The 14,557-nt window shown below is 51.3% G+C and overlaps 1 protein-coding gene across 1 annotated transcript; it reads left to right on the plus strand.

Annotated features, from left to right (window-relative positions):
- Window positions 1-1,290: 1,290 nt before the first annotated feature.
- Window positions 1,291-13,699, plus strand: Ghrhr (growth hormone releasing hormone receptor). The gene is made up of 13 exons (XM_074055752.1): window positions 1,291-1,347; window positions 4,351-4,453; window positions 4,577-4,684; window positions 5,350-5,447; window positions 6,432-6,529; window positions 7,238-7,376; window positions 8,943-9,096; window positions 9,392-9,452; window positions 9,963-10,032; window positions 10,651-10,742; window positions 11,262-11,391; window positions 11,959-12,000; window positions 13,432-13,699. Exons 1-13 carry the CDS (start codon window positions 1,291-1,293, stop codon window positions 13,555-13,557), a joined length of 1,278 nt encoding a protein of 425 aa, XP_073911853.1. The 3' UTR covers window positions 13,558-13,699.
- The last annotated feature ends 858 nt before the right edge of the window (window positions 13,700-14,557 follow it).

Consider the following 14,557-nt stretch of genomic DNA (forward strand, 5'->3'; position numbering starts at 1 on the left):
CTCAGTGTGTTGCACCACCAGTGTTGCACAGTTAGACTCAGGAAACACTACAAGGAAGGGTGGGGAGTCTAGGACTTGAGTGGTTCATTCTTTCAAAATATGTTTCACTGTTTTGTTGACAATGAATAATAGTGGAAAAATAAAGATCTGCTGATGTCAAACAATTCCTCAGTCCAGATGTGGTGGGGGCGAAGAGCCTTGCATATTCATGACTGCATTGGGCTGTAAACACATCTGGTGTCCCCAGCCCACAGCCCAACAACCTCCAAGAATGGCAATTGGCACCCACTCATTAGAACTTGTCAGCTCTTGGAACATTCATGGACTGCAAAAATGAAATCTGCTTTCAAATTCCAAAATTCTGTGTGAGATCCGGGCTCATTGGCCAATTGAGTTCTTGCATTTTAAAATCCAGAACTATAATAATAATGACCAGGCAATGAATGCTGAAGATAATTTGAGTGGCTGTCCAGGCCCTCTCATTTCTGCTACTGAGGACAGCTCTCTTGTCTCATTGAAGGTGGCCTGGCTCTATGGATCCCTTTGAGAGACTCCCAGTCAGCCTCAACTTCCCCTCTTGCCATGATGATTCTTGGGGAGACTTTCCTAAGCCCCATGTGAAGTCAGGAGTGTTAACATTTGCTGGATAAAAAAGCTGGGTCCTGCTCACACAACACATTCCTGGCCGACTTATGCCACTTAGTGATCAGAGTTCGTTCAGGCCCTCCAGCTCCCTACCTCACTTGTCCCAACCTCTGCTGGGGCCCTGCGCTCTGAGCTCACCCTCCAGCCTGTGGATGAGGCTGGGAGTACCAACCAGCCTGGGGCTCCCTCAGGGTGGCCTGGGTCTCCTTCCCACTTTCTGAGGTCCCTTCAATCTGAGGCAGGCAGGGAGAAGGCTTTCTAGTGAAGGCCACTGGACAGCTGGGCTCTGAGAACATGGAAAATAATATTGGCCAACTGAAATGTCCTGTGGCTGTCCGTTCTCCAGGTCCTTGCTGTCTGGACAAACACACTCCAGACAGAGGCAGATGGCTGGGGTGGGGTGTGCTCAGTCCCTCACTGCTGAGGACATGGAGTCCTACTCAGGGCTGGGGCCCAGTTAGGCACAGCGTGCTGTCATGCTGGTGAATATTCAGCTGTGTGTCCCCTTTGCTGGCTCCTGCCTATGCAAATAGGCACCTGGGAAGGAGAAGCAGGCAGTGTGGTAGCAGTAGCAGGGACAGTGGGAGAGAGAAGCGAGGCAAAGCTTACCTAGGTAGACTGCAGGAGCTGCTGTGGAGCCCCAACATGGACGGCAGGATGTGGGGCACCTGCGTCCTTTGCTTGCTGAGCCCACTGGGAGTCGTGAGTAGCTAGCTCAGACCCTCCTGCCTTTCCCACCGGGTGTCAGGTCTGGGAGCCGTGGAGCCCTTTGGTTGCCCAGCTGCAGATCCCACTGGCTTCCCCAGCTCCTAGTCCTTCCCTCCCAGGTGGAGGCACGTTGTGGCTGGGAGAACAATCCCTGGTCCTGGCAGCTCCCTCCTCCTTTTCCCTTCTCAGGCAGCTGTGTTCACTGTTCAGTCTCCTCCCTCCCAGGGCCTTCGTGGGCTCTTTGGGGGCCACAGAGACCCTACTTGCCCAGAGATAGTGCCTTGGAAATGGTGAGGGAAAGCCAGGCTTCCCCCTTCACACTGAGTCTGCTCTTGCTCTAAGCTGGGCACGCCTACTTCTCCTCCTGGAGAAGATTAGACCCTTGCTACCCTGGGGCTCCTCCATTGCAACCAGTGTGATTGGTTCCATGGGGACCCAGTGGGGCCTGAGCAGTTAGTGGACAGCAGTCACTCCTGCTCTGCTGTTTAGGGAACTCTTGCTCTCAGGATGCCCTGTGGTAGAGAACCTTCTAGCAACTAACTATTATTCCGTGGTCTAGAATGCTGGAGCATAGGTGCTGAGGCCTAGCACCCTCTCTGCATGTACTGCAAATTTCCAGGATATTTTCCTGGTCACTGCAAGTGACAGTAGGGACCAAGAGGGAAGTTATCAAGTACTAAGGGGAAGCTCACATGGACTGAGACCACCTTCCTCTTGCTGCCTGTCTGGGGACCTCTCCCTGGCTCATTGCTATACCTGACCCTAGACATACCACCTTTGGACTTGGTTCTTGGAACCATGAAAATAGCCATGTGACCTGGGGAAGTTGCACCCTACAGTTAGAGCTTCAGTTAGAGCTTCATTGGGGAGGAGAACCCTAGACCACTGGGAATCAGTTAGCAGCTGATGCCAGTGCCAGAGCCAGGACAAAGAAGGAATCATTGTCTCATGGTGTGTGATCCAGCTCCACAGATTCCAAAATGAGCAGAGTGGCAGATGGCAAGGCCAGGCTGTTCAGGGAGATGGAGTCTCTTCCCAGGAGTGGGAGAGGACCAATATGTAGGCATGGGCAGCTCAGTAGGAGAAGGATAAGTCTTGGAATGACTGGTCTTGCCTGCCCCTTCTCTCCACCCCTTCTTAGAGTCTTCATCTGACAGCTGGCTGTGGGACCATATACCCCAGGCCAGTTGGTGGGTTTTCCTGAGTTTGATCCTTCTGTAGGAAGTAGGGAACTGTCTGCTCATCCTTTGGGATGGTTCCCTGGTTCTTTTAGCCTCAGTGGTTCCCCAGACAGACCCTGATGGAGGCCTGCCAGTAGGATAGAGTTTACAGACAGTATGGGGGAAGGACAGAGGACAGAGCACTGCAGAGGGCCAGTTAGACTGACTGCTTGAGGAAGTCGCTAGTCTGCTTGGGGCTCTGGCCTGTTGGAGGGTCAGTTTTCATTTTCCTCCAATCTAGGGCAGTAGGAGGAAGAAATGTTTTGATTTCCAGTTCCCCAGAGAACTTGTTAAAGTGCCAAGTCCTAGACCCACCATAGATCTCTGCATATCCAGCTTCATTCTAGTAGGTTCATTAGGTGCACCTTCAGAAATACTGCTAGATCTCCAGAAAGACAACTGCTTCCCAGCTTCCAGAGATCATTCCCTATGGTCACTGGAAAGCAGGTTCTAGGAAACTCCTAAAACTTAATCCTTCTTGATTGATAAATCACACATGAAGGCAATTATCCTTATATCTAACTACCCATCAACCCACCCACCCATCCATCCTGATATAGCATTTTCACTCACCCACAATGCATCCATCTCTCCATCCATTAGTCCATCCATCTATCTTTTAATCTGTCTGTCTACATGCAAACTCATCCATTCCACCAGTCAGCAAATCATCCATCCATCATCCATCTATCTGTCAGTCCACCCATCCATCCCTTTATCTATCTGTATATATGCATATTCATTCATTCCACAAGCCAGACAGCAAATCATCCATCTATCATCCATCCATCCGTTCATCTCTTTTTCCATTTGTCTGTATCCATACTCATCCATTCTACCATCCATCCATCCATCCATCCATCCATCCATCTATCCCTCTACATTCATTTGCTCCATTGCCTCAGTCATGTCCCAAATCAAATACTCATTCATCTATATACTCTCTCACTTACTAATTAACCTATCCATCTGCTTGTCTGAGAACCTCTGAAAGCAGATCCTGAGACAAAGATCAGAAGTCCAAAATGGTTTTCAGTAGGCTAAAGCTGAGTTAGCAGGGCTGCACTCCTTCCCTGGACTGTAGGAGAGAATGCATTTCCTTGCCTTTTCTTTGGTCTATGGCCCTTTCCTTCACTTCAAAGCCAGCTTCTTTGATTTAATCTCTATCTCTCTTTCTCTCCCCCTTCTTCCATCAACCCCTCTCCTTTGGCTCTGACTCTGATCTTGCTGTTGCCCTCTTATAAGGACCCTTGTGACACAGTCCCATCTCAAGATCCATCACTTAATCATATCTGCAAAGTCCTCTTGCCGTGTGAAGTCACACATTTTTAGATTTCATGGATTGGGAGATGGACATCTTTGGGGGCTGTTATTCTGTCAGTCATAGTAGGTTTCTGCAGAACTCCTCTCAGGGAGCAGGTGAGCAGAACAGGGGTGCAGTACAGGAAAAGAGGAAAAGCTACTGCAAGGATACATTTGCCATTGCTATGGGGTCTTTGGAAGCATTTAGTTTAATGTGTCCCAGAACTTACTTCCATGAGATGGAAAGGGGAAGCATCCATCCAAACCTCCATCTGTCCTTCCCTCCCTCTCTCCCTTTCTTTCTCCCCCTCTCCTTCCTTCCATATGTCCAGACATCCACCAAACGCACTGGAAGTTCTGTGAGGCAAGGTTGTGCTCAGAACCAGAGGCACTGAGATGTACCAGGCTTTCTTCTCTGTGTTCAGACACTTGGGCTAGAGAACTCAGAGGGACACCTGGTCACTCTTTCTTGCAGGCATTGGGCCACGAGCACCTAGAATGTGACTTCATTACTCAGTTGAGAGAGGATGAACGTACATGTCTACAAGCGGCAGAGGGGACACCCAACAATTCCCTGAGTATGGGGCTTGGGGGTGGGGCTTTCCTGATTCTTCCCTTTCCTCCAGCTCCCCCTCAGAGTGCGGGCCAGACATTCTTCTGGTGGTTCTACCCCTGTGTGTGTCTCCCCCCAATCCATCCAGGCTGCCCAAGGACTTGGGATGGGCTGCTGTGCTGGCCAACAACAGGCTTTGACGAGTGGATTGCCCTCCCCTGCCCGGATTTCTTTTCTCATTTCAGCTCCGAGCCAGGTAAGGGGCTCTGGGTGTGATGCAGGAAGGTAGTTTCATCTGAAAGTGGCACATTGCTGCTTTAGGGGCAGTCTTATCTGGATTTGAATTCCAACCTCCCCTCTTCTGGCATAAATCTAGGCAAGCTGGTCAACCCTGACCCTCATTTCCTGAACAAGAGCAAGAAACTGACCTCATGTGGAGGATCAGAGAGTGGAGCATAAATATGGTGGACCAGGGTCTGGCACAGAGCAAGAGTTAACGTGCTGTTGGCAAGAAGCTGGCTGTAAGGGTGGAGGATGCATGTCCTGCCTGGCTGCTGCCATGCTGTCTGCTGTCTAGGACAGGGATAGTGGAGGGCACCTGTTGCTCTGCCTTACCCCATGGCCTGGGAATCTGGGAGGTGTACAGTCCTTCCAGGGGCAGAGAGCATCTACTACCCTTAAGACGCTTAGGGTCCAGCTCATCACTCTGCTTTGGACAGGAATGACTCTGTGTAGTAGAAGGCCAGAGAAGGATGGCTCAGGTCTTGCCTTAGCCTGGCATGCTGGTCTCTGGAGGGGAGGTCTCCCTCTGTCTGCTGCCAAGAACTACCTGCAGAAACCCCACCAGGGGCGTTTGGTGGCCCAGGGCTCCTTGGAGAGGGGAGGGATCCAGGTAACCAGAGACTCTTGTTTGTCCCCCAGGGGCTGTGAAGCGGAATTGTACCATCGCAGGTTGGTCCAATCCCTTTCCACCTTACCCTGTGGCCTGTCCTGTGCCCTTGGAATTGCTGACTAAAGAGGTAAGAAGCTCCTGGCAAATTGGAGCTAGGGTTGCCACTTCAATTTATTTATGTGATGGACTGTATCACTTGGGGGCCACCATTCCCATTCTAACCATCAGTCTGGAATAGTAATCACAGCAGTTGTATAGTGGAGGGCAGTAAAGTGTCTGGCAAAGGTGGAGCACTTTGCTTAGAGGGAGAGGGGAAGCAGAGGGCAGGCTGGAAGATGTGCTGGCTTCTACCTTGGCAAGCTCTTTCTGTACTAGGGACTCCAGCACAGGGAGCTCTGGGTGGTTCCCAGAGCTACTCGGTGCAAGCACTTTCCTTCTGTGGTCCTCAGCCTGTGGGGCAGTGCATATGGCTGTGGTATGGGCAAGTAGGAGAAATAAAGCCCAGAATTGATTGCAGAGACCCACTCCCCATGTGTCAGCACATCCCACAAGCACCTTGTAAAGGAGCTGAATCCACTTCTCTCTCCCCTCAGTCCTGATAGCTAAAGCATGGGTGTGATCATTTTTTAGATCTTCTGTGTTCCTGAGCAACACAGGAGAGCCAGTGCCTGGGCCCCTGTTCTTTTCCCTCACATCTCCAGTTCTGGGGACCAGATGGGAATCTGACTGACCCAAAGACTTGCATCCAGAAAGAGATTTTCCCAGCCCGCCTGCGGTTGTCCTTGCTTCCCTCTTTTTATGGGGATGTTATGTTCCCAAGCTAGATATCAGTCCAAAGAGGCTTTTGTCATTCCCCAGAGTCGAGGAGTGGTTTCTGCTGTCCTCTCCCCCCGGCTACCAGAGCAGCAGTGAGTGATCAGCATTACCACCTTCCCTTCCCAATGAGTAGGCAGAAAGCCCAGGGCATAGGGGGAGCTTTCCATGTCACCCACAGAAACTTCTGCCTCCAGATGGACAGGGTTGGGTGTGGTTGCAAAAGCTAAGCCTGCTTGATTGATGGACTTCCCTCTCCCCGAGGGCTGAGACTTTCTTCTGTCTCCACTCTCTGCAGAAAGCTTACTTCTCCACGGTGAAGATCATCTACACCACAGGCCATAGCGTCTCTATCGTAGCTCTCTGTGTGGCCATTGCCATCCTGCTTGCTCTCAGGTTTGCCACCCTCATCACCTGCTCAAGAACCTCATTGGCTCCCCTTTGCCCCAGAACCAAGTCTAATTCTTTGCCTGGACAGTTGACAGGTTCCCAGAGCTAAGCGTCATGTCCATTTCTAATTTTTACACTTTTCCCAAACATGTAAGCCATCTCTTCACACACCAGAACTCACTCCTATGGCCACTCATAGCTCTCATTCTGTTTGTTTGGAATGTCTCCTTTTTTTCTCTGTATATTTACACCTGCTAAAACTTGAAGTCCAGCTCTCAACTGTTTCTAAGAATCATTTTTCCTCCTGCATGAAGACCTTGTGTTTTAATGGCGTTTCAGATTTCACAGTCAGCCTGTGCTGTCCTCTACTTCAGGGGATGAGTCTCTGATCATCTAGGGGGCTCCTTGTTGGCCTCTGTGTCCCTGGACTGAGAGCTCCCTGATGGCAGGGACTATAGTTTCCTGCATCTATGCCCAGCCCAAGGCTGTGATTGATCTGCTGACCTGCAGGGTGAAAACTCCACATTCAGCTCAGTTTGACTCAATTTAATTCAGCTTGATTTCATCTGATTTGGCTTGATTTGCTTCATTTTGATTCTATTCAACTTGCCTCTGTCCAGCCCAGCCCAGCCAGGTCCTGTTGTAGCCACAATGAGGCTTTCTCAGGCCTCTGTACCTCATCTCTCCCATCCTCACCTCTCCTGTCTCCTCTAGGAGGCTCCACTGCCCCCGGAACTACATCCACACACAGCTGTTTGCCACCTTCATCCTCAAGGCAGGCGCTGTGTTCCTGAAGGATGCTGCTCTCTTCAGTGGTGACAGCGACAGCGTGGACCACTGTGGCTTCTCCACTGTAAAGGATGTGGCTGGATGGCCTGGGGCAGGGAGGAGGGCAGAAGAGAGCCTGGTTGGTCAGCTGTGGGTTGACCCTGGGCCTCATGGCCAGTGACAGAGCAGCTAAAAGCTCCTGCTCCTTCCCACCCTCTCCAGCTCAGACCTAAGTCCTTGAGCCTTTCCTGGAGCTCAGTCCATGCTGCGTCCTTTGCTTGCCATTCTGTGTTCTGGGTTCCTCTCCAGAGCACACTTCATAATCTGAGCCAGCCCACAGCTCACTGTGGCCAGCCTTTCCAGTTCCCTTCCCCTAGCACCCATCTGTTTGTGGCTGGGTGTATGTATGCCACTGGCTGCAGGCAGCTGTTCCCTTCTTCCAGAAGTTCCCAGGGGACCAAATATGCCTAGATCTGAGGTCTGCTGAGGAGGAAGCTGAGATCTGGGAGTGAATGAGGAGATGGGTATGCAGCAAGGCTAGGAAGGGGCAGCAAGGAAGAAGGGCAAGTCAAATGGAGGGAGCAGTATGAACAAACTCAGACGCTGGCATGGCCACAAATCCAGAAGTTGTAAAGGGAGGGGGGGTCAGGTGGGGAGAGAAAGGAGGCTGAAAAATAGAAGGAAGGAGAGAGTGCCCAAGTTAATTAATGAAGGAATTAATAATTGAATGTATTGAGTACTTATTATGGGCCAGGCAGTGCACTGAGTGCTTTACATATATGATCTTTGATCTTCAAAATGCCTTGAAAGCATCACCTTTAATCCCATTTTGTTAACGAGAGGCAGCTGGCCTGGTCACTACTGGGGGCCATGCTGGAATTCTGGTGCCTGTTGTGCACCTGGGCAGGTGAGGTAGGCACTCAGTGAATGAGCATGTGTATGGGTGTGTCATGTGTTCACCGCCCAGAGCTGTGAGTAGATAAAGTGGTCATCATTACAGCTTTAAGGATTGACTTTAACTCAGGAAGGATGTGTGAAAGGAGAAATATGGCGGGAATCTCTCTCTCTCTGTCTCTCTCTCTTTCTGTTTGTCTCTCTCTCTCTCTCTGTCTCTTCTATTAGGATTTGAACTCAGGGTCTTGAGCTTGCTAGGCAGGCACTCTACCACTTGAGCTATGACCCCAGCCCTTTTTGCTTTAGTTTTTTTTGTTTGTTTTTAGTTAGGGTCTTATGCTCTTCTCCTCCTTTCCTACTCTGACCAAGATCCTCCTACCTACCTCAGTGTAGCTGGGGCCTCAGAGCCAGGCCTCAGCAATAGCAATTCTTATGCAGAGTTTCCATTTAACCCTGTGAGAAGGCCATGAGAGAGACACTGGGAGTTCTTCCTTTCACAGATGGAACGCTAAGGCTCAAGGAAGTTTGCCTGGCTAATGATGGTATATTGGAACCCACCCATCTGGATCTCCAGTCTGTGCTCTGACCACCATATTAAACTAACTTATACCCTTTGAGGCAGCTCAAGGAGTCAGATGGTCTAGCCTAAGGCAGTGGGGGTCTGAGGGCTTGTGGTCTCAGTGGGGTAGGGAGGACTTGGATGGGGGCTCTAGAGGAGGGGTCCCAGCTCTGAAGCCCCCAGGTCCCTGGTCCCCAGGTCCTGTGCAAGGTGTCTGTGGCTGCCTCACATTTTGCTACCATGACCAACTTCAGCTGGCTGCTGGCAGAAGCTGTCTACCTAAGTTGCCTCTTGGCCTCCACATCCCCCAGCTCCAGGACAGCCTTCTGGTGGCTGGTTCTTGCTGGCTGGGGTAAGCACAGAGGGCTGGCCAGGCACCACAGAGGAGGGAGAAGGCTGGGAAGGCCCAGGGAGCCCACACAGAGGCTCTTTCACCTCACTGGTGACCCTGAGACTCTGGAAGGGGAAGGGATAGGCCACAGTTATCTACCTAGTATTGGGAAATGGATGAGGTCCCTGATCCCCAAGACCTTGTTGGGTCCTGCCTTTGCAGTCTGTGTGTGGCTGGCAGAACTGGTGGAAGGTGGGGGATGGTCTCACAGCCAAGGACTCAGACCCCTCACTGGAGTCTCTTCTGTACCCCACAGGACTCCCCATGCTCTGTACAGGTACCTGGGTGGCCTGCAAGCTAGCCTTCGAGGACACTGCGTGAGTCTCAGCAGCCTCCTTGCCCCTGAACCTGGTCAGCAGAGATGTGGAAGGGACTACCAGATATGGAGGCTTGTCTCTGAGTTAGGAAGAGGAGGATGAGAGAGTCCTTGGCATGGTGGGGTTAGAAGGCAGGAAGCTGTCTGCAGATAGCACAGGAGGGGCAAGAGAGGGTGCTCAGATTATCAGGGTTGCAGGACCCACGGGAAACAGGGGATGGGGGAGCTGTCAGTGAGTCTTCTGGAGTAAGGAAAGTGTGGGGGCCAGAAAGTTTGGGTTTTATAGATGGCCATAATCTTGGTGGAGAGAAAGGGTGAGTCCAGTCTGCTTTTGAGGCTCCCATTTGGAAAGGATGTGTCTGAGACAGATGATCAGGTGGGACAAGCTGAAGGTATGAAGGCCAGAGAGGAGAGCAGAGTTCAGTAACTCCAGAGCAGAAAGAAGGAATGCAGAGGCACCTAGTCGCTGCAGACATAGGGAGCCAGCCAGCCAGAACTGTCCTCTTCTCAGGTGCTGGGACCTAGACAACAGCTCCCCCTACTGGTGGATCATCAAAGGGCCCATCGTCCTCTCCGTTGGGGTCAGTCCCTGGGACTGGGCCCTGTGCTATGTTCGACTGACCTCTCTGGGTTCTCTGAGGGCCCACACACAGCAGGAACGCAACTCCAGACAGGAAACAAGGAAACCGGAACCTGCCTGGCTCTGCACTGATTCTCTGACAGTCCTCTCCCTGCTGGCTGGGCGGCAGGAGCCCACTGACTAGACTGGAGGTGGTCTAGTCTCCATAGGCACTCAGGTCTCCTGACTTGGAGTTTCCATGTGCCTGGCATGCTGGAGACAGGTCATCTCCTGTTGGATAAAGGGCCAGGGTGGGGAGGAGATGAAGCCTGTGGGTAAACATCCCCTGGACCCTACTTGGAACATGGACCAGGTAGCAAGACCTGACCATCTCACCTTGCTCCCAGTGTTGGAGAGGAAAGGGGACCCTGAGACCTCCCCTACTCTTCATGGTCCCCACATGGGACCTCCAACTCTCCAGGCCACATATTCTGGAGTTGCCATCTATGCATCCATCCACAGGCCCATCCCTGCATCTCAAGGATTTGGGGTTCCTAGTCCCCAAAGGGGCTAGGCCCAATCCTTGGACACTCAGGGCCACCTTGACCCTTGTCTCCACCTCCCTGTGCCTCATTTCCAGGTGAATTTTGGGCTGTTTCTCAATATTGTTCGTATCCTGCTAAGGAAATTGGAGCCAGCGCAGGGTAGCCTGCACTCCCAGTCTCAGTACTGGTACTGTGTGTGTGTGTGTGTGTGTGTGTGTGTGTGTTAGGGACCCTCGAGAAGGTGTCTCTGGAGGGGATTTCATGTGGTTCTGTCTCATCTGGCAGGCATTCATAACCCTGGCCCTCTCCTCTTCCGTATGTCCAAAGAGAAAGAACAGATCTGGTTCCTCCCTGCCAGGAGATCACTGTATAGGAAAGATCGGGACCCCAGACCTCCAGTTAAATAGGGGAGCCTGGAGAAGGAGATCCTCTCTAGATAAGGGAAGAAGGGGGTTGGGGAAGACTTCCTGGAGGAGGTGGTATTTCAACTAGACATTGAAAGATGCTTACACTCTGGAATAGCTGGGACAAGAATATTGACAAGAACAGGATCCAAGGTCCCAAAGTAAGAAAGCCTCAAGGACGGAGTATCCAAGATGGTTAGTGGGCGGGTGGATATGGGCAAGTGGTGGACAGTGTGAGTGGAAAGGAGCAGAAGGGAGTTTCCAATCTCATCCTTGGAGACTAGGGTTTGTCTTTCCTGCAGGCGCCTGTCCAAGTCAACACTTCTCCTCATCCCACTGTTTGGAATTCACTACATCATTTTCAATTTCCTGCCTGACAATACTGGCCTGGGCATCCGCCTTCCCCTGGAGCTGGGACTGGGCTCCTTCCAGGTGAGGCCACCTCAGGCACTCCTCTCTAAGGACTCGAGAAATTGGTTAACTTCATGATAGGACAAGGGCAAATTTAATTCAACCATCTATTCAACTATCTGTCTGTCTATCCATCTTCTCTCTCCCTATCAATTCAACTTCTTATATATCCATCTACCCAACCCATCCACCCATCCACCCATTCACTTATCCATCCATCCACCCACCTGCCTGCTCATCCACCTACCCACTCACCTATCTATCCATCTATCCATCCATTGATCTATCTATCCACCCATCCTATCATTTCAACTTTTCTGAGCAGCTATTAAATGCCAGGCAATGTGCTCATTAATAGAGGATGCAGAAATAAAGAAAGCCAGAGATCCAGGGCTAACCATGCTGCTCTGGCGGGCTTCTATGATGACTGCATGATTATAGGTGCCTGGCATGTAACAGGTGATGAATGCATCTCAGTTCCCTTTTCAGACCTGGTCCAGCCTGGGGTTGAGTGGGGAGAAGGTAATAGAAAGACTGGGACACTTCCAGATCACTTCTGATGGGAGTCCTTCCTCTTTGACTGCACAGGGTTTCATCGTTGCTGTCCTCTACTGCTTCCTCAACCAAGAGGTGTGTGACCCTCCAGGCTCTTCCTTACTCATTGAACTTCCTCTCCTGCAGCCCTTAGCCCCCTTTCTCCCACCCATGCCTTGCAAACCCCATCCTAGGCTGACTCTGGAGATTCTGCACTCTTGTGATCCTTTTTGGGAGTCTGTCCTAAGCTTCTGTATCAAGCTGAATCTGAAGGTGGTCTGTAAACATCATCACTCCACTGAGCAGGGCCAGATTCTACTGCTCACACACCTGGAGGAGGAGGAGGTCTTTCATGGATCAAGGGAAATTGAGGGAGAGAATGTTCCAGGTGGGAGAGAGAAAATGAGAGAACAGAGACAGAGGAACCAAGCAAGTCAGAGGTAGATATAGAGGGAACTAGGGAAATAGAGTCAGATGCAGAGATAGGGAGGTAGATCCAGAGCCTGGAAGCAGCACCTGGAAGAAAGAGACGTGCAAAGAGATGAAACAAGAAGCAGAGGCAAACGTGAAGAGGCAGAATAGCCAGTGCTGCTGCAGAAGTAGCACCATGGGGAAAAAGCACCCAGAAAACCCTGTGATTTCTCCCCTTATGGCAGTCTTACCATCCCCAGAGGGCGGTGGGAGAATTCTGCCCAAGCTCTGGGTTCCTTGCAGGTCACACGGGCAAGGTCATGGGCTCCCCCTAGTGGCCATGAATTTGCAGTGATTCTGCCTTCTTAGGATACCTGATTGAGAAATCCTGCTCCCCTGGTAGAGCCCCTCTCCCGGCCTCATCTGCCACCTCTGTCCCTGCCTGCTCTTTTCTCTCTGGCTCCCTTCCTCCTGACCCAGCCATGTCTTGCACAGCCTTGTCTGGGTCTGGGATGCAGACACATTACTACAGTGTCAGGGTGTAGCAGAATCCTGGGGGACCTGGGAGTCTGGGAGGGGGAGGAGCACCCTCCCATAGGCTAGTGGGATTGGGAAAGGCATTTCCACAGAAAGTTATGAAGGGGCCAGTCTCAGGAAGACCAGATGGTTATGTACTTCTGCCTACAGGAAGGTGACTACCTCCCAAGAGTGCTTTCTGTTGTCGGGCAGCTGTGGGATAATCATCCTTCTGTTGGACAGAAATCTCTCTCCCTTTTTCTTTCATCACAGTCTCATTCTTGTCAGGCCAGGCAAGTCCTTCCACTCCCTCTGCACCTTATAGCCCTGCCCCCAAACTGCTGTTCCTACAGCTTCCTCAACAACAGTGCCTCAGACAGAAGGCTGAGTCCTCTCCCTCCTCATAAGTGTTCTTTAGCTTGGCTCAGACAAAAGCAGTGCAAAAAGGTAGACAAAGGAACTAAATGCAATGGTCAGGTATACTCAGAGGAAGGAGGAAGTAGTACCTTCCAGAGGCAGTACTTGGCAGTGCCTGTGACCAACCATGGCTTTCCTCATCCTGCCCTATTTTCTCCCTGCACCTCTCCCTTGTCCCTGGAGGTGAGGACAGAGATCTCACGGAAGTGGCACGGCCATGACCCTGAACTTCTGCCAGCTCGGAGGACCTGCACTAGGTGGACCAAGCCTTCCTGCTCGGGGGCGAAGGTGCTGACATCCATGTGCTAGGTTGGCCTCATCATGTACCAGGAGTCCACACCTGAACTTGGGCCACTGCAATGGGTCCACCACTCTCTGGAGGAACCAAGGGGCCTCTGGGAGCCCTCACGCTGAGCCCCTACCCAAGCTGCCATCTAGCTCTAGGCAGCGGCTGCCCTTCTCCTGCGTCTACCTCTGACTTTTCTCTAGGTCCCTAATTGTCAGACTCTGACTTCCGTGTTCCTGTCTCTGTCACCATCTGTTCTTTTCCTAGAGCCTGGGGCTATAGCCCAAGGCCTGGAGGAGCCAATAAACTTGCACATGAATGATCGATGTTTGAGTGAGTAAATGTTCTCCGAAGAGGAGCTCTCTCTACATCCTTTATTTGGGCTTCTGGTACAGAGTGCATTTATCATTCCTCTGTATATGCTACATTATCATCACTTGTCTCTACAAGGATCCTCATGTTTTATTTATATTTACAATGTATTCTCTCTTGTCCCCACCCACACTGCTGTTCCCTCCTCTCACAGGCAAACAAGTCAACATGCTTAATGTGAATCTTTGTTTCTGTGTGTTTCACCAAATATGGAGCGTTTTGTGTGCCTGTTGTTTGAATTTGCATACATGCTGCTGGTCATATGTTTCGTCTTGCTTCTAATGTCTCCCCCTCAGCACTGCACGTTTAGGAGGTCCACTGCATTGCCGTATGGACATTTAGTCCACTGTTTCGGCCACATGATATCATGGCCCACGGGTTATCCGTTCTCCCCACCAGGTGAACATCCACCTTCTCATCCCCCCGTGGGTCCTAGAATGGAGCCTATCTTTGGGGTTCATACCCAGGAGCAGAGCCCTAGGGCACCAATCTCACCTCTTCTGAAGAAACTCAGTAGTCCCAGGTCCTTCACCTGCAAATCAGCCCCTCACCCACAGTGCTCCAGGTTCTTCCATCAGCACTTGGCTTTCTACTGCTTTTTAATGTTTGCAAATCAAATGGGGTACAGTGACAACACACATTTGCATTTCC

This window comes from Castor canadensis, chromosome 2 (assembly GCF_047511655.1).
Source record: "Castor canadensis chromosome 2, mCasCan1.hap1v2, whole genome shotgun sequence".
NCBI lineage: Eukaryota > Metazoa > Chordata > Mammalia > Rodentia > Castoridae > Castor > Castor canadensis.

Bases quoted from the DNA above. Each gene is read 5' to 3' on its own strand.
- Ghrhr (XM_074055752.1), top strand. From the start codon at position 1,291: ATGGACGGCAGGATGTGGGGCACCTGCGTCCTTTGCTTGCTGAGCCCA. The intron at 6,530-7,237 runs GTTTGCCACCCT...TGTCTCCTCTAG, and splicing joins GCCATCCTGCTTGCTCTCAG to GAGGCTCCACTGCCCCCGGA. The intron at 7,377-8,942 runs GTAAAGGATGTG...CCTGGTCCCCAG, and splicing joins ACCACTGTGGCTTCTCCACT to GTCCTGTGCAAGGTGTCTGT.